Source organism: Nestor notabilis, unplaced genomic scaffold, assembly GCF_000696875.1.
Source record: "Nestor notabilis isolate BGI_N333 unplaced genomic scaffold, ASM69687v1 scaffold14328, whole genome shotgun sequence".
Classification (NCBI taxonomy): Eukaryota; Metazoa; Chordata; class Aves; order Psittaciformes; family Psittacidae; genus Nestor; species Nestor notabilis.
The window spans coordinates 55,807-81,201 of NW_009939752.1; the positions used below are offsets into that span (position 1 = coordinate 55,807).

General features: G+C 38.2%; 1 protein-coding gene across 1 annotated transcript in view; it reads left to right on the forward strand.

Moving 5' to 3' along the window:
- Nucleotides 1-25,395, forward strand: part of PPP1R9A (protein phosphatase 1, regulatory subunit 9A) — a 109,834-nt gene that overhangs the window by 55,048 nt on the left and 29,391 nt on the right. Inside the window, exons 2-4 of the mRNA XM_010020027.1 lie at nt 18,203-18,335; nt 18,820-18,940; nt 23,908-24,012. Of these exons, the coding sequence (XP_010018329.1) occupies nt 18,203-18,335; nt 18,820-18,940; nt 23,908-24,012 (359 nt within the window). The remainder of the gene's footprint in view (nt 1-18,202; nt 18,336-18,819; nt 18,941-23,907; nt 24,013-25,395) is intronic.

Genomic DNA, 25,395 nt, shown 5'->3' on the forward strand with positions numbered 1-25,395 from the left:
TGACAGGAGCTGTCTGGGGAACATTGCTTTTATCTCCTTGCTCACAGCCTGCCAGACCTTTCCCTCAGCAAGGGGTACTGTGGGTCCTCAGGCAAGAAGAAGAGTGTCCTTGGCCTTTGGATATACTTGAGCTGTGCCTTAGTTAAACCAGGGCTGTTCCTTACACAGTCTGTAACCAGTGACTACCTTTTTCTGGGTAAGATAGTGTGTAGCACCTTGACTGGATTTTAGGTAATGGGGAATATCATTAATAAAATACTGATTTGGGGAATAATATTTATATATTAATTGTCTAAACCAACTTACTTTTATTTGAGCTGTACGGTTTTAACCTACTATGCAAAATACAACTGATAACTTTGTAGCTTTGTATCATGACATTTCAGTATCTTTCAGTCATTTTGCTCTTAGATTATACTCAGCGTTTCCATCTGACAGACTTAAGTTAGCTAGACTTATATACTATTTTTCTCCTATTTCATTTCTCTTAGAAGTACTTTTGAATCTCACCAAAAAAAACCCCCGCTGCTGTTCTTCTTCTGAAGTTGTGATTTTGGCTTTTGAATTGTAAGCTTCATGCGGCAAATAGAGCTGCTACATCCCCTCTAGCCAAATCTGAGTTATGCATCTCCAGTCTTTACTTTTCTCTGGTACTGAGCAGCCATGCAAGGTGTGTACTGTCTACCTTCAGTCTTGCTGCTAGCTGCTAACCCAGATGCTTATTTGATAGACACACTGGATGTCTCCTTACCGTAATCTGTGATGTGGTCAGGCAGAGTTTTCATGGCTTGCTGAGCGCTTCACAAAAGCACAATGCTGAACTGCTGTGACACCTCATTCCACCCGAATACCCAAAGTGCAGTCAAAAAAGGAAGTTAAAAATACGAAGTCATGCTTTGAAGGGTTTTCAGCACTTAGGAGACCACTGCAAGAAAACATTTTGCTCTGGAGCAGATTGAAGTGTCTTTTTTTTCTTTTTATAAATATAATTTAAGACCTTATTGAAGACAGACACATGGGACTGAATCCATGGAGAATGCTGGTATTTGTATTATTTTATTAGTCAGTACCTGCAAGCTGCCATATTTGAGGCTTCTATCTATTTCACCACAACTTGGTGTGTATTTTATTTTACCATGTTAATAGTAATAGATTAGAAACTAGTGAAAACTACAGTTTACTTTAAAATTATTGCTTGCCTTTACTACCTATCATACTGAGTTTTTCATGACTGTTATTTTCACAGTCTTCCACATTGTTTCTAGCATTTAGGGCCGTACACATTGACCGGGATGACTGCAGTTTGAGGTAGCTTAGGAGGTTAACCAGGAGGGTTAACCTGGATTCAGTTATCTTGCAATACACATAGAGGGATTTTCATCTAGTTGATTATCATGTAGCAGTAGTCTCTTGCTGACTAATTTCTGGTTCCCTACGTAAGTCCCTAGTTAACTAAGCATTTTTTGAAAGGCAATGCAACAGCCTTTAAATTGTTCTTGCTACTCAAGTGGAAGGATTTTTGTTCTGATCTGTTTTGGCAGAAATCAGTATGAACCATAAGGCAGTTAAAGGTTAGAACAAAGAAAAAACTTGAGTATGAAGAGCCACTCTTGTATCTAAAACGCATTCTGTGTACATGTGATGTAACCCATTTTGTGCATCTTGTTTTCAAGCATCTATCCTGGAAGAAGCTCAGAAAAGTCTGCTACATTAATAAAACACAAGTGGAACATGTTGCCCAGAGACATTGGGGCTGCCCCATCCCTGGCAGAGTGCAAGGGCAGGTTGGATGGGGCTTGGAGCAACCTGGTCTAGTGGGAGGTGACCCTGCCCATGGCAGGGATCTGGAACTAGGTGATCTGTAAGATCCCTTCCATCCCAAACCCTTTTATGATTCTGTGATGGCTTTTCCATAAATTTCCCTCCTGTTATCTAGAAAGTCATAACATAAAGATATAACAATTACAGTTTGTATTTTTATTGTACCTTCTTTATTGAGTCATATCATGACATTTATCAGAAATAAAATCAAGCTGAGGGCATGGAAGGCAGTGTATATTTACCATTTGAAGGTTTTAATTTAAGACAGATTATGTCAGTTGCCCTTTTGGCAAGACAGATAGGCTTTTAACCTAAAGTTAGGTAAGCTAGTATTACTTTAATACTGCTTTTATGAGGCCTGCCTGATCAGATAAAATAATTTTTAAAAATTGAATTGAAGCGATGTCTCATACCTTTCAGGAGAAATAGGCAAAAACATGCATGATATATTCAAGTTGCTTCTAATTTGAAATACTGTCAGACAGTTTGTAGTTAACTGTCATCGTAGGATTACCAGTTCTCTGCATCGTGTTCTGCGACAACCACCTACTGTTGATGTTCTCTGTGTACCAAAACCATTTAGCCATTTGTGTTAAAGTGTCATTTGGAAAGTTAGCTAAAATGATGAACGCCCTACTCTGTTCAGTGTTGCAGTTGCAGTTTAAAACTTGATGGCCTTTTTCTCCTCCAGTATTTTGTACACTGCTCTCCTTTTTTATGGTGACTCTGTGCTCTTTGCAATTGGGGTGCTTATGCTTCTGGAGTTGTTTGAATTCTAAAGAGACAAGATTTTCCCTTTTCTTTGAAGAAAAGTGGAGGTAAAAACCTGTATGCTATTTGGTCCAGACCCAGAAGGGGTACCTGCATGGCCTGTGTGTGGCTTTTCTGCCCAGCTTTCTCACTCGAGGGTGGATGGACTTCAGTGCTCAAGCAGCAGGATCACGTTCATGCAGCTGCTCTGTATCTGTGGCTAAGCCTGTTGGTCTTGAGCAGTAAATATGTTTGGATATATTTTTACCTTCAGGCATGCACTTTTATTGGTTTTCCTCTTGAATAGTCTATGAAAACATTTCTTCCCTTCAAGGCTAATATGGCTGATGATAACATCCTTTTAAACAGTGTGGCTTCTATTCCTATTTTACTGCAAGGAATCGAAAGCTAAAACTTGAGCAGGCTTACAGACAGAACTGTGTTTGTAGTTATTCTGTTTATGAGTACAATAGAAAAGGCTCTTAAAAATAGTCATTTTGGGCTATTTTTCAAATATTTTATTTGCAAGCAAAAGGTACTGTTTTATTAAGGGTTTTTTTTACTTTTTTTTTTTTTTTAGAATTTCAGAGTGTTTAATCAGTAACAGTAAGGTTAGAATTAAAATTTTCAAGACTAAAGTTTACCAGCATGACTGTGTTGATGTCCAACCACGTATTTGTTTTCCTACGCTACCTGTATCTAACTAACTTCCTCATTCAAGACAGTGGTTTTATCCACAATGTTATTTTAGTGGTAAGAAGAAGCCAAGAGTTATATATGCTTTGTACCAGTTGTCTGCCATGCGGTTTCCCAGTGAATGCTAATGTTATCACTTGTGGTTTTCTTGAGCTAGTACTAACTTTTGTTAGTATATTAAAGAAGGACTTGACTTAAAAAGATTACTTCCAATTGTTTTCTATTTTTCCTTATGTTTAATGTATGGAGGGTTGATTAATAGCACTGGCCAAAAAAAGACAGCTAATCTTGAAATTATAACTATAAAAGTCTTTTAGAAGATGTGCTTCTATAAAACTTGGACATGTACTTTTTATTTTAATTAAGGATTCTTAAAAATAGCTATGGTTGTATGTGTAGAAGTTTTCTAACAGAGTTTTGTAAGATCAGTTTGCAGTCTTCCTCTGGTTGTTCATTCACAGCTCTTAGTTTAGGCAAGATTCACAGCCTTGCTATTTTCTTTAGACAGCAAACACTAGGTGACTTAAAAATATTTAAGTGTCAGGATTTTTAAAATACTTGGTTATGTTCTCTTTATTCGTTACATTTGGCTGGAGTAGCCATTAAAATCACGCTAGGACTATTAAAAAGGCTTACTGTGTTTATAGCCTGTCATGCACAGATTATACCCGGTTTAATTTGTTACCTGGAGTGTGTCCAGCTTCCACTAAATGGTGTCTGTTTTACTTTTAAAAGAAAAGTGCAGCTGTTTGTGACCAGAATACAGTAACTGTGAGTGACAGTGTTAACCAGTTGTGTGCTGTACACTTCAGCTGATGCAGTAACTGAACAGCACTCTCGTAGATCCCCCTGCTCTGTTCGCTATGTTGACACAACATACAGAGGTTCTTCTGTAGCTTTCACAGTTCTCCATCTCTGCTCGTGATAAACAGCATTTTCTCCTCCTCTGCTTGGACAAATCTGGACAGAAGGCTAAGCCTTATGTTTTAGTTTCCCTCACAAAGGTGGAATATTTGTCTTGAGCTTCAGTTATTTCTGTCTGAAGCAGGTAAAACACTTGCGTTCTTGAAGACAGAAAGCTGAGAGGACTCAAGACAGATATAAAGGTCTCAAATTTGTTTGCCATATATCTCCGCTGCTGGCGCGTGGCGGGGACAGCAGTGGGATCACATTTAAGCCCATGTCTGTCTTCATATCCAGTAATGCACGTGTACAGACATGGTACAAATGGCTCTGCCCAAATGGAGCCATGCATGCTGGGACTATTAAGGACATGCCCAGGGAGATGCTTGGTCAACCCCAGAATAGTAAAGCAAGATGTTCCTGTGGAGAAAAAAAGTACACCAGAACTCTTTAAGAAAACAAACAACCCCCTCGAGCTAAACACCTAGATGCACATGCACAAGTGCATCCTCCCCATTTCCCACAGCAGCCAGAACGAAACCATTTTCTTTCTGGAAGAGAGTGAATGAGCAAAAGGGATGTATTTTCCACTCTTCATCTATTTTACTCCTGTAGCCTCCCTAAATTGTGTTGCTGTATGTTGAATGACAGGAGCATGACAAGGAATCAGGACTCTCCTCTCCCATCAGGTGCTGGTGGAGAAAGGTTCATGTTCGATCTTCACTATAAGGAGATGGTACAGATGGGGCCAACAAAGGTCTTCTGCTTTGGTTTTTTGAGGCACAGCAATAACAGGCCTGCAAGCAGTGTTGCTGAGCCTCACCTCAGTGTCTTTGGCACCCTGTGGCACAGACATGTGAAGCCTGGTGAAAGAATAGGGTAGTTGTACCAAAAAGCTGGGGGGCTCCATGGAGCTCCACAAGCGCTTTCTCAGGATGGACAGCACTGGGTGCTACATTTTGCATTTGGTTCTCCAGTATTTCAAATCCATCACTGATTGCTATGTAGGACGCAACTATAAAATCTGAATTTTTGCAGTATATTTAGGCACAAAGAATAGAATTGTGTAAATACTTCAAGCAAGCAAAACTGATTGTAGATCTCTGCTCATTTAGTTGTTCCACAGTATGAGGGATGGAGTGAAAACCAATCATAATACGGACCCCCACTTCTTCTCTTGGGGTTGATGAAGTCAATTTTGCTATTGATTTCAAGGGAGTAATATCAGGCTTTGTGCCTGATGTCGTGGCAAACATTGAAGTTGAAAAATGTCCAGAAATAGTATATTGAGTCACTTTAAATGTATTTATCTTGAATCCCCACTTTGTGGCATTATTGCTGTAGTCTAATCCCAACCTAGCATTATTCATTAATACCAGCTTATCCCCATGATCCTTCTTCTCTTTGTCTATTTGTTCGGATATACATTGTGCACACATTTGTAACCTTCTGCTTCTTGCTCTGCTAATACTGTATTTTAAATTGCACTTAGAGCTGGCATGTTTGAACCAGTTATACAGTCAGAGGAGGGCACCCCTGCTCTTGGCTTGTGTTAGAGACTCTCTTACCCCATGTACCTTATTAAGAGGCGTTAGGGAGACTAAATTCCTCTGGAAATACAGACTGACTGATTTTTGAAGCATTGGTGTGATTAACTGTAATGCAATACACTCGCTGTGAAAGCTTAATGGATAAACATTCTTTTGCTTACTCTAGGCAGTTTTACATCTTACTAGGATGCAATTCATTGTGCTGAAGTGTGTGAATGTGAAACTACCATTAGAAAAAAATACAGTCAACCAAAATGAATTCTGCCTGCAGGTGCCATTAAAGGATTGGTAAGTCTACAATATGAAGTAATTGAGTAGTGATCTGGCTCTGAGAATGCTGGATTGCATTTTCCGTTTGAAAGATGTTTACAAAATACAGCAAACCTTTTAGTGTATTACAGAAGCTTTTCTGTTAATCCTCTTAGCCTCTGCCTGTTTGTCCAGTTTTATATACAAGCAATGGCATTAACAGGCTGAATGGCTGGGTTTTGGTGGGAGTGGGTGCAACACTCCTAGGAATTAACACAACACCCCATTAATTGGTCTCTTTTATATCACTGCATGGTGATGTTAATGTGAACGTAGCAATAGCTTACCAAAGCTTTGAGATGCCTTAGAGTCACAAGCATTTTAGTTGATGTAGAAAAATACCTGCTTGTACTAGAAACTGAATAAATACCCTCTGTAACATGTGCCACCTTAAATCAGGGGATTATGTTTTCCCTGTACAGAGGCTGTCTGAAGGGCTGTCTAACATCTAGTGTCATACTTAAGCTATGCTTCAACTTGTAAGCCATGTACTTCAGTAATGAATAGTCTGTGTGCTGGCACTCTGCAGAGGAAGAGTTTGACACATCTCTGAGTTTTTCTTCAAGAATATTTCTTAATAGAATATTATGGAACTGTATTATTATACTATTATACTAGAAAATAACAGTCATCTTAGACCATGAAAATATCTTTTTTTAGTGATCCAATCTCAGTCAAAGAACTCATTAAGTAAGAATTTATTTAAAAAAAAATCCAAGAATTCAATAATTTAAGATTTTTATATGAACTTAGTTATTGTGAAAGGTAATGGTGGCACAGCTTTAGAGATTCAGAAAGGCTCCTTCTACAGTCTGCCATGGAAGTGGATTTGCTTATTGTGCCTTGGTCTGAAGCTAGGCTATAAAGTTTTCTGGTTTCTGGCACTGGTGGTAAGATTTCCAAATGCAGTAGCTGCTAGGAATGAGGCAAGATATATGAGAGAGTCATAAAAACCTTGGGGCAGTTGCATCTTTGCACCTCAAAGAAGCAGAATAGAATTTGTATTTATGATGTAATGTTGAGAAAATTGGACACCAAATCAGACTGTTTCCACCTAACTCTTTTCTTCTACCTCTGCTCTCTTCTCTGCCTTTAGTAAAGGGATGGATAGAAATGTTCACTATTTATAGTACATTTTCTCTCTCTATATATGTCTCTATATATATAAAAGCATTGTATTTTTGTTCAGTTTATAAAATATGTTGTAAGTTCACAATGAAACTAGAGTTGGATGAATTATCTCCATAATTTATTCAGCAAATCTTCCGAATTCATGCCTGCGATCACTTTTTTGTGCTCCTTTTTTCCTAACAGTTCTGACATCTGTAAATGAATAAAAGGAGTTAGCTTGTGCAGTTTTGGTTTTGTAGATTCATTTGTAGTGAACATGCAGGTTACACAGTTTATCTCTGCTGAGATTTATTTTAAATAGAAATAAGAATGTTTTATGAATAGTCAATGTTTTGTTTCAGGTGTTTGCCTCTCAGAACATTTGTGGCATTTTTACTTTGTGTTTGCGCATCTTGATTTGTAGGCTGAGGGAGAGTGAGATTGCTGCAAGAAGAAACACTGACACTTTGATTCATGGTGACATTGCTACTGTATGGCAGTCTGTCCTCATTGGTACCAGAAGCAGCATTTACTCTTGGCTAGCTTATGTGTCACACTCTTAAAGGCAGAAGAAAAACAGCACCCTCAGTTACGATGTGAATTGGCAGCAATGCAAGGATCTAGAAGAAATACTGCATCAGATTCAGGAATAAACGTCTAAGGACAGAAACTGCAACTTTGCTTCATGCTGTCCTATCTATTTAAATGTGTTTAGACACCAGAGGTCCAGACTTGAGGCTGTACTGTATTATAATTAATTTGTCAAACTCAGCTCGCTACATTCGCATTTGTGTTCTTATTTCCATGTTCAAAGATACAGTGAGTTCTTAAGCATGCTGGTTTGTTACCTTGGCAATAGAGAGGATTGCCAGAAGAGTGATAAAATAAATCTGCTTGGGAGCAGATTTTCTTCCTAAATATTCTTGTTGATAATTTTGTAATTTTCTGTATAGCGTGGCTCTTGATGTACTGTTGTTGCAGCTGCTTCTTTGTTCTACTGGATGGAGACACTCCCAAGGTGTAGGCAATTTTTTTTACTTCGCTCCGAGGCAGGGGAGCAGTTATAGTCAGCCAAAGCCATTAAGGTTTAAAGGTGAGTACTGCACTGCTGTAGCCAGTAACATGTTAAATTGCAGTACCTAGGTCTCTTATCTGTATGGAATCTGTGAAAGAAGTCTGGCAGGAGAGACTTTCTAAGGAATGCTGAGCTTTATGGGAATGCAGTATGGTGGAGCTTCTCTCTTGGCCGTTTTCCCTGCAGTTGTCAAGCTACTGTTGTGAAAAATAGAAGAGTATTTTTTTCTAATTTTTATTCTCTATTTCTGCATTGTGGATCACTGACCAAAAATAGACAGTAGAGGATTTAGGTTTTTTGTCAGTAACTTCCAGTAATACAAAGTAAAGTTAAAAAAATGGCAAGGTCAGGACGAAGGAATGAATTGCATATGAAGTGTACCTGTGAAGTACACAAAACATAAGAAGTCTCCTTAGGATTCATATTTGATCAGTAAAACTCAGGGGAGTTACCTCACTAGTCATTTATTTATGGTATTATACTGTTGCTTCCAAGCTGCTGCATTACAAAAACCAACCCACTGACCAAGAAGATTTAGACCCAGGTCTGCAAAGCTCATCAGAACTCAGTGAAAATCATTTAGCGTGTACCATTAATGTAAGAGAAAAACAGGATAGTATTGGAATTTCCCTTTTGTAAAAATGGTTATAAAAAAATATAATAGCAAGAAAGATGGAAAGGAAAAAAAAAAACCCCACCTCAGAGTTGTAATCAGTCTTTATATGGAAAAAACCCCTCCAGGAATATTCAGATTAGACTATTCAGATGTCTTTGTCAACTCCATGTTTCAGTGCACCATACTGTTTTACTCACTACAACAAAACTGAGATGCAGCAACCCTAATAGCTGTGCAAGTTGCGAAGTCCATGCGAGCCGCGTTTCGATTCCAGTGAATCTTTTTAAGTCTGACCAGGGTGACCCTTTCAGGATGACCAAGTTGAGTTACTTAGGTTGCCGTTCAGCAAAAGGTAAGTCTAATGTTTAGACACTCTACAAAGGGTTGCTTACTGAAAGCATGGAAAGTGAGTTTAATAAAAAAATAAGAGCAGAGAAATACTCTCAATCTTTTTGTTTTGACGTAATTTGGTATTTGCCAATGAGTGAACAGTCTGGTGGTTTTAGGGTTGTTATGGGAAAACAGCTGAAGTTTTTCCAGGATTGGCTTAGAGGCATACTTGCTGTCAGCAGCCTAGAGGCCATAATTTGTTGCCTGTGTAGAAAAGAAAGAAATTACTCATGTCGTCTGTGTTTCTCATGACACGATGTTCCTGAAGTTTCATGTGAGTAGGACTGCTGCTCCAAAGAGTAATCCTAGTCTGCAAGGAATCATGCCCATGGGAGACAGTTTAGTCTCCCCTTCTTATTGTGCGCCAGATCAAGATTGTGAACAGGGACAGTAGGTGTTGATAACAAAAAGTCCTCAGTGTTTATGAGACCAGCATTGCATTTTGTATAGCTGTTTAAATATGTAACTATTAATTTGTTTTCAAAGAAGCTTATGTTGTCCTCAAGTCCCTTAAAAATTATGAAGGAGTTGGTGGTGCAGGGCTATGCTCCCACTTTCTAGCAGGATTTGCACCCTAAATCCTCCCTAAATGGATGCGGTATGAGAAAGTTCACATTATTCCACAATGAAATTTGTTTTCGTCAAGGTTACGGCCTAGGAGCAATTCCCTTTCACCAGGAGTTTGCTGTCACTAAAAGCACTTGGAGTAACTCATTCTTGAACTGCAGGAAACCCCCTCTCTCCCTGTTTCTGAACTGCTGTTGACAGTAGTGATGGGGTAGGCTGCATCTCAGATGGTTTTGTTTTGTTAAGTGCTTTATTGAAGTATTGTCTTGGCACTCGTTGCTTTGCAGAGATCTTATGTTCCAAAGTCTCTGAAAGAGGAGCGTTGCTTGGCAATGGCTTCAATTGCAATTAACAGATAACTAGAGATGCCTGTGTTGGGGTAGCCTTAGACTGGCTCAGTGATACACACTGTTGTGGAGCAAGGAGGGGGAGGCTTTGAAAAATACACTACATTACAAAAGCACAGGTGAAGTCAGGGGTATCTGTTTCTCCCTGTGAAGGAGGTACCAGCTCTGGTGGCTCACTGATGGAGTCAAAATGAGAACTGATGTCTGGAGAACAGAAGCTTTTCAGAACTCATCTGTGTTTTGTAAGACTGGAACATCTGGATTATTTATTTCCCCCCCCCCACCTCACCTTGGATATTTTCAGAAGGGAAAGAAGCCCTTCAGAGAGAGTGAGGAAAACTTGCTCAAGGAAAATAGCATCTTCTATCTTCTCGTAGATCCCCATTAGAGTGGCACACACAATATAGGATGTTTTCAACTGAGAGTTATTTCCTGCTATAAAAATTTTTACTTATCTTCTATTTTACTTATCTAAGTAAAAATTTGACTTACCTTCAAGGAGCAAGTTTTTAGGTAACACTAATACAAAAACTTAGTACTTTCAGGAGATCTTAATCTCCTGTGTAATATAACATTTATCTGTAATGAAACAGCCTTAGACAAATAATGATCAGGAAAATTTTTTACATTCTTAGAAATCACTCTATAAGAGCAGATCAGTATTTGCTTTTGGTTTTGCTCTTCAGGTCCAGGGCTTTTTCATCCTTACTAATTACTCTGACCTGTAATTATGAGTAACAGCATGAAGTTTTCACATGGGGCCCATATATCATTTACAGCAACAGTTACTTTGCATTTTTCTGCTATGTAGACAAGTAGTGACATGAATTGTAACAAAACTGGTGCATCAGCAATAAAACAAGCACAAACTGAATAAATAATAAATGAAAATAAATAATAAATGAAAATAAATAATAAACTTTACTGGTTCTAGGAATTTACGTAACGAAAACAGGTGTTTTAACAAAGTCACACCTGAAACCGAACTAAGTAGCAGAAACACAGGGTAAAAATGGTATTTGTATGCAGAAAATTTGAGATGACAGAAAAAAAGAGAAATCTGAAAATTTGACATTCTACTTGATTTAAGGTACCATGTATCTATACCAATATGTCAATGTTGAGCTGCATAGATTTTAAAATGGTCAGGTAAGGGATTTGTAGTGGAAGAGCAGTTCAATGCACTGCTATATATTGGGGCATCCTTCTTGGAAGGATGCAAGCATTTTAGCTGGGTTACTTTCAGTCCCTGCAGCCCCTCTGAGCTGAAACAGAAGGACCTTCTGATTTAACAGTAGTGAATGCAGCAAAGAGCTCAGAGAGAGGGAGTAGGTATGTCCTCTCATCATAGCTGAAAGCAGCTATTTCTCCTGCATAGCTTTCTGAGGGAAACCCCAAGCTTAGTTTTGTGTTAAGATGCTTGGTTTCTTTCAGTATTGCAACTGTCTAATTCCCATCTGTGTCTCATCCCTGCTTCTTGGGAAGATTTGTCTCCTCGGTGCTTCCCTGTGAAGCGTTAGTGACAGCTGATGCCCACGCAGGCTTTAGGGGAGCGTGAAGCCAGGAAAGCTGGAGGAAGCCTGTGGTGGCTTCTCCTCAGTGACTCACTCCCTTTGACTGTGACAAAGCGACCATACTGTAGAGAAAAGACTCTTCAAAAAAGAAAAGAAGTCACCTATTTCAGGTGTCAGAACTTCCTCTCCTCCCTAAAGATACACTGTAGAGACTTTCAAGCAGAAGATAATGAATGGTCAAACTGTGATTTTTTTTCTCTTGAGCAAAGCCAGGAAGGTTATCCCCAGTGCTGTGCCTGCCTCCTGCCCTTCTAGGGTGCAGTGCAGGGGTACTCATCACAGCTCATGCTTCAGGTACAACACTTTATGTCAGTGTCATATTCATGCATGTCTGATTCTTCCTATAGCACTCTTACGGTTCCTCCTCACTTCTGTCCCCAAAAGAGAATTTTTCATCCTTAGTGGAGGAAGCCCAGCAGTCCAGTTCAGTATATTCAAAACAAGAGGTGATTGTAAAACTACTCTGAAGAAATTGGCAGCAACCTTGCAAAGGTACCTGTTCCTCCTAACGGAGGGTAGGGAGGTGCTGTTGCATGTTGTTCTAGACTTAAAGACTTCTTGAGAAAGTACTGACTTTAGTCTTTTTCTGAATGTCCTGTGTCCAAATGACTTAGCCACTGTTTCCTTTTTCAGTTTCTTGCTAATAATCACAACAAAACTTGTCTGAAATTCCAGCTGTTACTGTAATTAATAATAATGCTTCTGATACAAAATATTTATGGTTTCCATCCATGTCTGCATTAAAGACAACCTCTGGGTTTTCATCTTCCCCAAAATCAAAAGGGTGCATGTGGTAGAACCACCCAAAGGAACTTGTTATTACAATTAATCTATATTATTAACCTATTATAATTAAGGTTGCCAAAGGATGCATCATAGTGCCTGGTTGGTTAATTCTCTTTAGTGTTTGTACATTTTTGTTAATTCACTGAGAGAAGAAAATGGGTGATAAGAAAGTTTTAGAGTTTGTGCTCTAAGATCCACCCTCTTCGAATGTGGACACTGTCTGTGCCAAGTTTTGTTACCTCCACATGAGAGTCCTCTGTGACTCCTCCAGCAAATACACAGCACACCCTGGAGATGACTTACGAAAAGATATAACTATAATGTAGTTCTGTAATTGTTCATCTTCCTGCATTGGATGTTTGCATGGTAATGAGATATGGCCAAAAGAAGACCTTATCATTCTTAGGGCTTCTTACCAGGATATATGGAGAGATGATGCATTTGGTTGCTGTGCTGTCTGCAAAGAAGGCATGGAACAAAGGTGTTCCAAATTTTTTAGTTTTGAAAATGGTACCCAGGAAGGCTAATAATACTAGTTATCACTCTGATGGAGCTTCTCATATGTACTAAAGCAAGCATCATGCACTAAAGCAGTGAGCATTGGGTGTTTCTGACTGGAAAGTCACATTTAGTCCCTTTACAGTATGTGACTGCTGTTTCTGGAACCTGTTTCCATACAAGATCCAGGAAACCCAAATTCTGACCTTGGTCTTGCCTTGATAGCTGTAAAAAATGAGAGGATTTGGGATCATCCCAAGGCTAATAGCATTGGTCTTTATGCCTGCAGGTGTGCCTGAAAATCTCAGTTCTCCATAATGGGACAGGAGGTGTCTCTGATAGGTGTCTTTGTTTTCCCTTGCCAGAAACTGTGATGGGAGGAAAAGAGGTAGGTAGGTTGTTGTGCAGGTTTGAGAAGAGATTTCGTTAATGTTTACTGTTCGCACAAGCAATACCAGTCTCTTTGGCTGGCAGGTGCTGTCTTCTGCTCTTTGACAATTCTGCATTAGCTAGAGAGTACTTCTGAAGATTAACTAATGATGTCAAGCTCAGCTTGTTGGTGGCCACCAGCAGCACATACAGTAATGGCAGTGATTAAGTCAGGATCACAGGTTGCAGTAACCACTCCATGCCTAGCATCAGTTTCAAAATGACCTTTAGCACATCAGAGTTACAAAACCTTTTATCCTGAATTTTCAGAAATAAGAATATGTTGAGGAAAAGCAGTAGTTTATTCATCTTACGTGGCATCATTATGGTGAGGTAGTGGTTGTGACACCTACTCCCTTCCCCAAAGGGAGAATACAGAAGTGTGTTCTCTTAACAGCAGTGTTGTAGTGAGCGTATCAGTTCTTTGGGGGTTGTTTGTTTTGACATACACATTAAGCATGGATATCTGTTGTGTTGTCACCACTGCTGGTGGCTTTTTATTTTCACTATTGCTGGATTGCAATTGTTGTTGTAAACATCACAGGTGAATTCCATGGAAACTTTTCCCCCCCCCTAAATATCTGGAGAGCTACAACTAGAGATTTTCCTGAAAAAAACCGCATTTTCTTTAAGTAATGGCTCAGTAGACTTTATTGTGGTGGGTACTTGGCCATTGTGACAACATAACCAAATCTGTTAAATAACAGGAAATGGGAGAATTCCCATGAGTCTGAAATTACACACATACTCTAGGAAACACGTGGCAACAGATGTGGTGAAGTAGATCTACTTAAATCAAGTTAACCATACTTTAACGAAAAAGTTATAACTGTTTTATTTTTAGCAATGTAAAATCTTGAGTGACAGTTCTCATGACTGTACTGAGCAAGCAGTTCGTTACTATGGTGGATAGACTGTTTCACAAAGAAATAAAATTGCCAAGCACAAATTTTCTTTTCTTCCTTTTAACACCCAGAGATTCGTTTAATAGAATCAGTCAACCATTAAATGTGATTGTGCAAAATGAGGTAAATGGCATACAAGAATATCCTCCTTCTTCCTCTAGTCAAAAGATATGTTGAAGGCAGTGGGCGAGATCGTATGACCAATGTACAAAAGATGGTGAGTTAATGCCAGGTAGGAAACATAGATTATTTTACCTAGATGCTATCAGTGATCCTACAATCTCAGACTGAATGCTTAGGTAAGATACTAGATAAAAGTGGCATGATATATTTGGAGACAGAATGATAACTGTGTTCACCACCAACAGTATCTTTAGTTCCCTTTTCATGTGCAGCAGTGAGCAAGATCCAAGAAGCCATCTCTTCTGTCTAATCTAGTTCAAGAAGGATCACCCCAAACAAGAACACAATATATGATGTGATGCTTTGAAAGAAAATTATCCACTAACTTTGCAACAAATCTGAAACTGCTGCCACAATATACTAATGCCAGTCATTGAACAAAAGGGAAAGAACAAGACCAGTTAATATAAGGAAAAAGAATCCAGAAATAAACTCATTTTGTGCCATATTTTTTCCATACATTTCTCCCTCATCTGCTTTTTGTCTTCAGCAAGCAGTATTTATCTGCCTCTGTTGCCATCCTTCAGCAGCTAGTGACTGTATCTCCATTTTTCTTGAGGACATCTATCCCTGTTCCACATTCAAAACACAGGTCTACCTCATCATGTTTTATGAGAGAGAGCAAACTCCAAACTAAACTCACAGTTTAAACAGTTGTTGTTTTTAACCTGGTCTTGTTTGCATGAGTGCTGCATTTTAGACCTAAAGGTTTGTGGGCAAACCTTCACTCAGTAATGTTTTAGTTGGGTCTGGCTCTACTGATTGCTCCTTATTTTGCTTGGTGTCAGCATGAATGAGGTTGAGTTTGGATGTAGAATCATAGAATCATAGAATGGTTTGGGTTGGAAAGGACCTTAAGATCACCTAGTTCCAACCCCTCTGCCATGGGCAGGGACACCTCGCACTAAATCATGTCACCCAAGGCTCTGTCCAGCCTGGCCTTGAACACCGCCAGGGATGGAGCATTCACAACTTCCTTGGGCAGCCTGTTCCACCTCCTGTACTGCCTCACCACCCTTACAGTAAAGAACTTCTTCCTTATGTCTAACCCGAACTTCCCCTGTTTCAGTTTGAACCCATTACCCCTTGTCTTATCACTACAGTCCCTAATGAAGAGTCCCTCCCCAGCATCCTTATAGGTCTCCTTCAGATACTGAAAGGCTGCTATGAGGTCTCCATGCAGCTTCTCTTCTCCAGGCTGAACAGCCCCAACTTTCTCAGCCTGTCTTCATACGGGAGGTGCTCCAGCCCCTGTATCATCCTTGTGGCCCTCCTCTGGACTTGCTTCAGCAGCTCTGTGTCCTTTTTATCTTGAGGACACCAGAACTGTGCACAACATTCCAAGTGAGGTCTCATGAGAGCAGAGTATAGAACCCTTGGTGGGCATAGTCATCTCTGACTGCAAACCAGAGGGAGGGAAGCTGCCAGGGGAGGTTCCCACCAGAATGCTGCAGGGCTTTTTGTTGCTGTTGTGTGGGCTGTGACTGGTTTGATCTATTCTCGTGTTCAGGTTTAGAGATGGTTGTTGTGAGTAGTACATCTTAATCAAGAGATAAATAGGATGACCTTCTGTCCTGCACCTGCTTCTTTTTCACTACATACAGGATAGCATCATTAGGTCTGTAGGTTGTTTTCTAGCTTGATACGGCCTACATAGAAAACCATCTTAATTATTCTTCCTGTCTTCAAGTGTTTTGAGAAGCAGGAGGCCAGGGGTACACTGAGGTGGCCGTATCTTCTGTAAGAGGTCTGCGAAAGACATGGAATAACAAAAGACTTTCCAGAACTCATTTGTCAGGCTGTTAAGCAGGTATGGACACCCTGCATTTTGTTTCCCATTTTAACTGGGAGTTCAAACACCCAGTGGGGTTAATAACAGGGGGAGAAATTAATACATCATTCAAGGTCTTTACAAAATACTAGATGCAGGTGCAGTTATTGCATTTACAAAGAGAAGCTTAGGGAAGGAGCTGAAGGTGATCACTTACATTTTGAAGGGATTGGCTGTTTGCATGGCTTTTCTGTTTGTGTATTGTGTGGACACAACTTGGACATAGATTTTGCAGGTTATTTTCAACCAAGTAAATTGTACATTTTGTTATGCTTATTTCTGCATCAGTGTATTTTCTCCAATCTTACACATACTAAAGCACCATAAAATATCCAGCAGGATTGGGCAGTATTTAGTACAGGACTTACTTTAATCAGCATTTGGATGTTTTTATTAAGGCTTCTTAGGAACATGTTTTAGTTAAAACAGTCTTTGTCTTGCATCAGTATTACTGAAAATCAATGTGAGATAGGTTTGTGGATTCCTGTAAAACATTTATTCATTTTCTTGGTCTTGGAAGAGGCAAATGCTTCACATTGTAAAATACAGAACTTAAATTTCCCTGGACTGACAAACATCTTTTTCTGTTTTGACCACTACTTTGTATAAATCTAGGAAGTTTTTTCAGTAGTTTTGTGCTAGCCATGACACAGTCACTCTACTCATGATAGTGTTTAATAGTATTTCTGTATTACATCTTTAATATATTTACTACTTAAAAGAAATTAATGATGTGCACCAACAGCTTTTTGGGCAGGTGAAACCTCAAGTGGAAATGAGTCCAGCTGCTGTCCTTGACTGGACAGCAAGCTGGCATGCTTGCTCCAATGGCAGTCATTAAGAAGCCTCCGAGCGAGGCTTGTTCTTCTGAATATATAGGTAGCTATGTAGCACTTTGCAGTGGTTTATGTTGTAAGAAAAATAATGATACAGAAAAACATGGCTATATAATTGTGTCTTCTGTATGGTGTCTGTAAAAGAGGAAGAGGACTTGTTTTCCTGTATAAGAAGTAATGGATATGATATATGCATGGAACTAAAATTCATTAAAATTATTACCACTATTTTTGTGTATACTTTCATTACTTCTAAATGTGGACAGCTAAGTGAATTAGGCTGGCAAACTTTGACCCCTTAAAATACGAAAATATGTTTTTCCTGACTGTTTAAAGTTCCTGAAGGTTTGAATAATCTCTGATTGAAGGCTGTATTCATGCTGAAAGTATGATAGAAAATAGCATAAATAATATAATCAGGTTAATACAGTCGATGTTAAAATTACTGCTTTAGAGCTGAAATAAACCTGTAAACCTGGTTAGTTTAAAAAATACCCATGGCTGTGCATGATGCTCTCCTAAAAAAGTTAATATATAGTATGGAGCATAACTGCCAATGTAAATGTAGATCAGCAATTTTCAGGTCTAGCTTTGGTTAGATAAATTCAAATTAGAACTTCATTAGGAGTAAAGACTGAAGCAGAAACTGTATACAGATCGTAATTTCAGTGTATTTTGCTTTTTCATGTCTCTGAATCTTTACTAATAGTGCATTCTTAATGAGTTAAGTATTTTAAATATTGACATGTATAGACTGACTCAGTCATTCAGTATCACCTTCTGCATTTATAATCACAAACAATAAAAATCATTTATACTCACTTGACTTTTGCAGCCATACTTGTGCTTTATTTAAATGAAAAAGCACAAATTTAAAAACCTGAAGTTTGAATGAACAAGAGAAATATGTCTTTGAAGAGCCTTTTCAAACTCTGTAAAATCACAGGATTAAAGCAGTAGCTATTTTCGTAAGTTGGAAGTCTTTTTTGAGTCAGTATTTGAGTGATTTTTGTTGTGTTTCCACAGGTTTTCAATACATATTCTAATGAGGACTATGACAGGAGAAATGATGAAGTTGACCCAGTGGCTGCATCAGCTGAATATGAACTTGAGAAGCGTGTGGAAAAACTGGAGCTCTTCCCGGTTGAACTAGAAAAAGGTACATGGTCTGTGTGACATTTCCAGTTCCTGTGACACTGATCTGCAAGTCTGAGGAAGTCCACACATGCCTACAGAGCCTAATATGAATTCCCATGAATCTGTCATAGTCACGTTGGCTTTTTGTATTTCAGGAATTGTTCAAAAAGGAATTGAAGCAGCTCAAGACATGTAGTTCTTTACTTCCCTAAGAGAATTGTTTTGTGGCATTCCATTAACACATGATTTTACAGAGTGTTTGATGTGATGTGTTCATTCACCACTGGAAGAGTAAAAGTCTTGATTGTTGTTCTAAGCTCCTCATAAGGGTGAAGGTGAACTTTTTGTGTGTGTAATTAAATAGATTTCTTAAAAGGAAGCGAAAGAGTATTAATGGCAGTGACATGGGAAAGCAGGAGGAGCCAAAGCATGTATGTTTACCTATCATCAAATAACTGTACAAATCAAATGTAAGAAGTTTCTGCTTTTACTTGCCTTTTTCACAGATGAAGATGGACTTGGCATAAGCATTATTGGAATGGGAGTTGGAGCAGATGCAGGCCTCGAAAAACTGGGAATATTTGTCAAAACAGTAACAGAAGGTGGGGCAGCAGAAAGAGATGGCAGGTAAACCAGACCCAGTGTTTGGAAACCTTCCCAGCAATAATTAGTATCAGTTACGATTTTCATAGGGAAGACTTGTTTGCTCAGAGTATGTCATGATAACTCAAAGCTGTAAAATTTGAAGACTTCATTGGTACGGCCCAAATACCTGATGTGGTTATGACAAGACATACGGTTAAACAGTCTCCTTAAGGAGAACAGATTTGCCAAAGATGTGTGTTCATGACTACTGAAAACCCTGATGCTTTAGCATAAGGAAAGCTGGTGATTCAAAATTGTCTATCACTTTTGATCGTAGCTTAGATTTTAAAGGTGTTGATCTCCAATGTGTTCTTTTGGCTTCAAAAAAGCTTTAAATAATCAGTACTTACGAAAAAGACTTCTGCTTCACATTTGCTGAGGAAAATAATTAGTGTATCTGAATGCTTAAACTCTTACTAAATACACCTCCTTTCAAGTTTACTAACACAGGCTGTTGCTTTGTATTTCTCTCTATGCATATTCTTCTGTACCAGAGTACAGTTTTCACCCCTGCAGCATTGAAAGTGTGTTCACCAATTGGAATAGGAAGCTGTACCATAAATCTTGCCCTCTAAAGAAGTACATTGGTGTTTGTAAGTCTTGTATGATAATCATATAAATCCTGGTTGCTTCTAGAATTGCTTACTTGGTATGTGCAGGTTAAAGAATTCCTTTTAAACATACAACATTTCCTATCATACAGGACAGAGTTATCTGTGTATTACATAATACCTGCCACAATCAGGCCAATTTATCTAATTGAAAGTTAGAAAAACACTTTACTGTGTAATCGTTTAATAATGAAAAGTATTCTTACACATCTTCCAACCCATGTAATTTATTGGTTTGTCCCAGTGCATAACCCTTTTTAAATCTGCATGCAAATAATGTATTACTTAGCTGATCCATTAGCAATTAAGTCTGTTTATACACCTCTCTACTTCTATTTTTAACCATTAATGATTTGTTATATTAGTTAGATGTAATACCAAACACGTGCACAGGTAAATAGAGTAACAATAAACTCTAAAAAGTTGATGCTGTCTTCTAAAATATGTAGTGCAGTAACGTGTTCTTTACTGATGAACACCTATAACTTTTCAACCAGACAAAAGTTTGTTCGTCTGTGGAAACCCCACACAAATTAAATCAGAAGGCTCTACATGGCAGAGGGATGCAAAGTTTAACAACATCACTCTAAGACTACTGAAGTATACCCTCTACTAGATTGGTTTTGCAGGTATCTTTACAGATCTTGGCAATAAGATACCAGGTTGAAGGCCAAGTACTGGTTTAGGCTTAAAAATTATGAAGAGAAGTGAAGAAGCTGACACCTTCAGATGTCATGACTTCATCCATTACCTTTAATTTAAGTGAGTTTTTTTGTCTGAAAGGTATGCTTGAGGTCAGCCAGAAGGCGTTAAGATCACAACTGGCATTCTTTGTGAAAGTCTCTATTTGAAAATCAGAGTCACTCACTACTGGTCTATGATAATCTGTATTTTCTGTTGCTCTCATTGTTTACATGTTTGAGTGGGCTACAGAAGTTAATGTTCAATCACAAGTCTCTTCTTTCATTTCCCTAGATGGCATCTGAAAGAGCTTGTCAGCTAAGAATAAAATGACATCTTTCTTTGACCATTCTAATATTTGCGTTGGTTTTCAACTGGCTGAATGTTCAGTCAGCTGAGAAACAGCCCTCTGATTTTCTCTTTGAGAGCCTGGCTGATCATTCACTTGGGAAAGGGGTATGTAATCCTCTCAGTCAGGAGCAGCTGGTTCTGTAATAAAGTGCATCAACTGTAAAGGGTCCTGTTAACCTCATCTTTGTGACAAGCCTAGTTATTCATTAACGTTGATATCAAAACAAAGTCTCCTAACAGAAAATATAGTTTTATTTCAGGAGTTGCATCAGATATTCTGAATAACCACATAGCAATCTTCAACCAGGCTCTTCTGAAACTACAATTTAAAACATTACACTACGTGTAGGGTAACACCCATCTTTTACTGAAAGACCCATCAAATTGTGATATAAAGTACATGCCTCCCATGGAAACCCAAAATCTGTACAGAGGTTGCTCAGTGATTGAGCACCACTGGCTTGATTCATGTTGCGTTTAGTTGTCATATCAAAAGGCGTTGTGTGGCAGTATTTAACCAGGGAGAGTGCTTTGAGATGAATCTAAAGGCAAGCATGTTAGTAAGTAATAAGAGAGATTATTAATAGTGTGTAAAATGTGAAAAAATAATTAGACTAAAGATGAAAAATAAAATCTTTAACTGGATGAATTCATAGCTGCTTCTTTCAAATTACTGTGGTGATGAGTCATTCACATTTTAAAGTATTTTGATAACATTGAGAACAACAGTTTCAAAACATTACACAGTTCTTAACTCGAAAAATACCCTAAACATTGTCTCTTCATAGGTTAAATTTTTCAGTGAATCGTACAGAGCAGTAATTATGCAAGTAACTTCAGTTGGTTCACTTCTGTAGTTGCTACCTCATTGAAGTGCTGCTTCACATAGGCAAAGATTTGTTATGAGCATTAGAAAATAATTGTCAGAATTACCAATTTCATTAATGATGAAAGCAGTTAAACATCTGTAATTCAGGCTTTGCTAACCTGAGCCTAATATTTTGTTTATATTTGAAATTAGATTTGAGAGACAGAGGAAACCTTGAGCTTTTGGTGGAGGGGACTCTGCAGGGCAGGTTCTCCACAGAATATGGCTGTGACAATATTGTGATCTAGATGGTGCCTGGGGTGGCTTGTCTGGGGGATTAGGGCTAGGCTACAGCCCCATAGAGCTGTGACTGGAGTGGGGCTAGGGAGGGGATGCCCAAGGAAGAGGAAGGAAGCCAGGAGAACATAGCTGTGGGAGTGTTTTAGTCTGGGCAGTACAGAAGATGCATGGCAGTAGGCAGAAAACCTCTTTTTTAAATTGCATGTAATTACATAATTTGAAGAAAAATTAAGTTCATTATATGGGTTTTGATACGTTTGTATGTTGATATATATAATTAAAAATATGTATGTATAGGAAGATAGGAGGTTTGGATAACAGTGGCCATAAAAAATAGTTGGAAATTAATTTAGAAGCTGTATAAATAAGAAAGAAGATACAAAATGTGCATGAAAGATGAAATCAGACTGAATTGCAGTAGATCAAGATAGAGCCACTTACAAAGTTGCAGGCAACAGTTCACTAACATGAGGTTTCATCACCTGAAATACTATAACTATGTGTCCGTATGAGCACTGCTAGAACACTGTAAAGTGTTGTAGCTAAACTGGCATAAGAATGGAATCCGTTGTTCTTCCACCATTTAGTTTTCAGCCGAGAGGATGACGGCTTCCCACTCACTGGGAACCAACTTCATAAACTTTTTTTCTTGGAACTCCTGCATCCATCTGACTGCACCTCATGTTTGCTAAAAATTTAAAAAAAAAAAAAAAATTACAGTATTGACATACAATAGATATTAATGTGATTGGTGTATTTATGAAATGGTTCAGTGAAAACTGAAATAAGATTTTGAGATCAAAATGCCTGATTTGATTTTCAAGATGAGAGTTTATAGGCTGTCACAAAGATAATTTTTTCATATACAGAAGGGAGATCCTGCGCAGAATACAGTGGCATTCTGTGGTATGAGGCTGCCAAAGGAATAAATCTTCTACTTCTTATTCATCAGTGGAGTCCAAAGAACTGCAGATACTGCTCTAACACATGTAGAACTGCAACGCATTGCCTGTCTCAGACTTGACAAAGAAATTAGTGCTCCAAATCAAAATTCTTCTGCCCTCTTTTGAAGCCTCTGTTGTTCTTTGAAAAGAAGTCTTACCACTATGATATCTTAAGATATTATGTTACTTGATTTGGGTATATTTGCATAATTTAATTAGGATTTTTTCATAACTATTTCTTGGACCCTTTGTAAACTGTATAGTTTGGATAAGTAGCATTCATGTAAGCACTTGAAAATTACTTCGTTTTACTAGTTTTGACTGGTGGTTCTATATGCTGGCGTGCACATTTCCACTATAATTCCGTAGCTGTTCCCACACGACATTAAAGAATAATGTTGGAATGTGGATTCTGCAAAGAATCTTGGGGGTGGTTTTGGTTTGGTTTTCTTTTTTTAATAATGTTTGAAATTATAGGAGTTTATGCATTTCTAGAGGACATTTTAGTATAGCAGTTCTCTCTCCAAGTATTTGTAATCCAGATGAGTCCAGTCCCTGCTCTAGGGATTTTGCATCAGTGCTTGCTTCAGATAAAAGCAGCATGTTTTTTATTCTGCTTAACTTTTCCTCACCAAAAGAGTTTATTGACTGTGAATAGGCGTTTGGTTTCAGAGAGAGTCCTCATTAAAACAGTGGAAGGCCTTTATTTTTATTGGGTGCAGCAAGATCATATTTACACTGGGAATTCATCTTTTTGGAGCAAGTTAGGTGAAATATTTGAAGAGAGTATGTCACAGTTAGGTCTGATACACAAACTCTTTTCTCCACAGATGAGCAGGTTGTTTTAGTTAAATGCTGCATTTTTTTTCCATTAGCGTGAAATACCAGAGCTATGTCTTACTCTGTTTTTCAAGACTGGCTTAGGAAAGAATGATAGAAGAACCGTTCAACCATCTTGTTTAATTTAACTCATATGACAAATTTAAGAGTTTGCGTTGCTGTTTTTATATACCAGGAAAGGGACTGGATGATTGATGCTTTTAACTGTAATGGTAACTTTGAAGCTGGATTTATGAGATGTGGTTGTGCAAGGAAGAATGAATTTTGCATATTTACCTCAGTTGTTTTATGACTGAGTTTTTGTTTAAAGTCTTTGTTTAAAATAAACTAAAACGATATCTCTGTGCTAAGTTTTGCTAAAAATTCACCAACAATTCACACATTTATTTATATATTTATGTTTTCCCCTGAAAGGATCCAAGTGAATGACCAAATTGTGGAAGTGGATGGAATCAGTCTGGTTGGTGTTACACAAAATTTTGCTGCAACTGTTCTTAGAAATACCAAAGGGAAAGTCAGGTGGGTATTTCAGAAGGAAAAAAAAAAAAAAAAGTGATTGAATATTTAAGGTTACCTGGCTTTTTTCATAGGAGTGTCAGCATGCCCAAGCAGAGTCAGAGTTTTTTGGCCTCTTTGTGTCTTCCCTCCTTTTATTCCAAGACAGGAATGAGCTATGGTATCACAGACTTTTGTTTTGACTTAGATTCTTAAAATATGACCAATGGAACAAGCTGAGATTGCACACAGAAGATGACTCTTTACTGGTCTAGACCTCCATGGACCTCACACTCTTTGCAGTAGCTGGAATGGTGAAGGTCAATGGGTGTCAGTCAGGTGGAAACTGCTGCCACTGATCTCCTCCCTACTCTTGTGGTGGAGAGACTGGCCATGTTACTGCTCCAGGGTTGGAGGAGTAAAGTCATAAGCACTGTGGTGTTCACAGATGCCACCTCAGCGCATAGGAGAAGAGAGTACTGGTTGCAGAAGTGTTAACAGCTGCCAAACTGAGGAGAGTAACATTAATTCACTCAACTACCCAAGTCCCTGCACCATCTCTGGGTTTTTCTGTTGCTGTGCTGTGCTTCACTGAAAGGCATCCTTGTAAAAATCCATAGAATAAAGAATAGGCTAGAAAATGTGACATATAGTGCAAGTAAAATTCTGAATTTATGTAAATAAAGGCTGTAAAATGTTTGTAAATTAATAAGAACAGTGTTTCCCTAGAAATGAACTGTTTTGCCATTTAAAAAATCTATGCAGTCACATAGCTTTTTTGTTTAATAGCTTATTAATTTCAGTAAAGATTTAACTCTGCAAAATAAATCCATAAATATCCTTTGCATGTTGCAAAGCAACAGCTATTCTGTAGTCACCCTTGGGTTCTCTCTCAAACTTCTCTCTAGGAAATACAGCTGAATTCTTTAATTAATGAGTTGATTTGTTGTGAACCATAACTAAGCTACTGGTGGTAATACATGCAGTCCTCCTCAGATGGTGGTTCTATATGCTGGCGTGCACATTTCCACTATAATTCCGTAGCTGTTCCCACACGACATTAAAGAATAATGTTGGAATGTGGATTCTGCAAAGAATCTTGGGGGTGGTTGATCAAGGTTTGATTTGAAAGAGGTTATTTAGGAAAATTGTTATCAGAAATTGTAGTGTAATTACAGGTTAATATATTTTTGTATAACATTTACAGTTTTAGTTTCATCAGTACTATTTCTGCAAAGATGCTCACATGTTGTGAGTATTCCTACTGAGTTAACTATAAAAAACAGTATATATTTTATTAGGCTTTTTTCGGTTGGGATCTTAGAACATAAAATCCAAGTGAAAAATGCTATGTGTATTTTGTTTTTGATGTTTTAGCTAAAAGAAAGCACTGATACAAACATATGT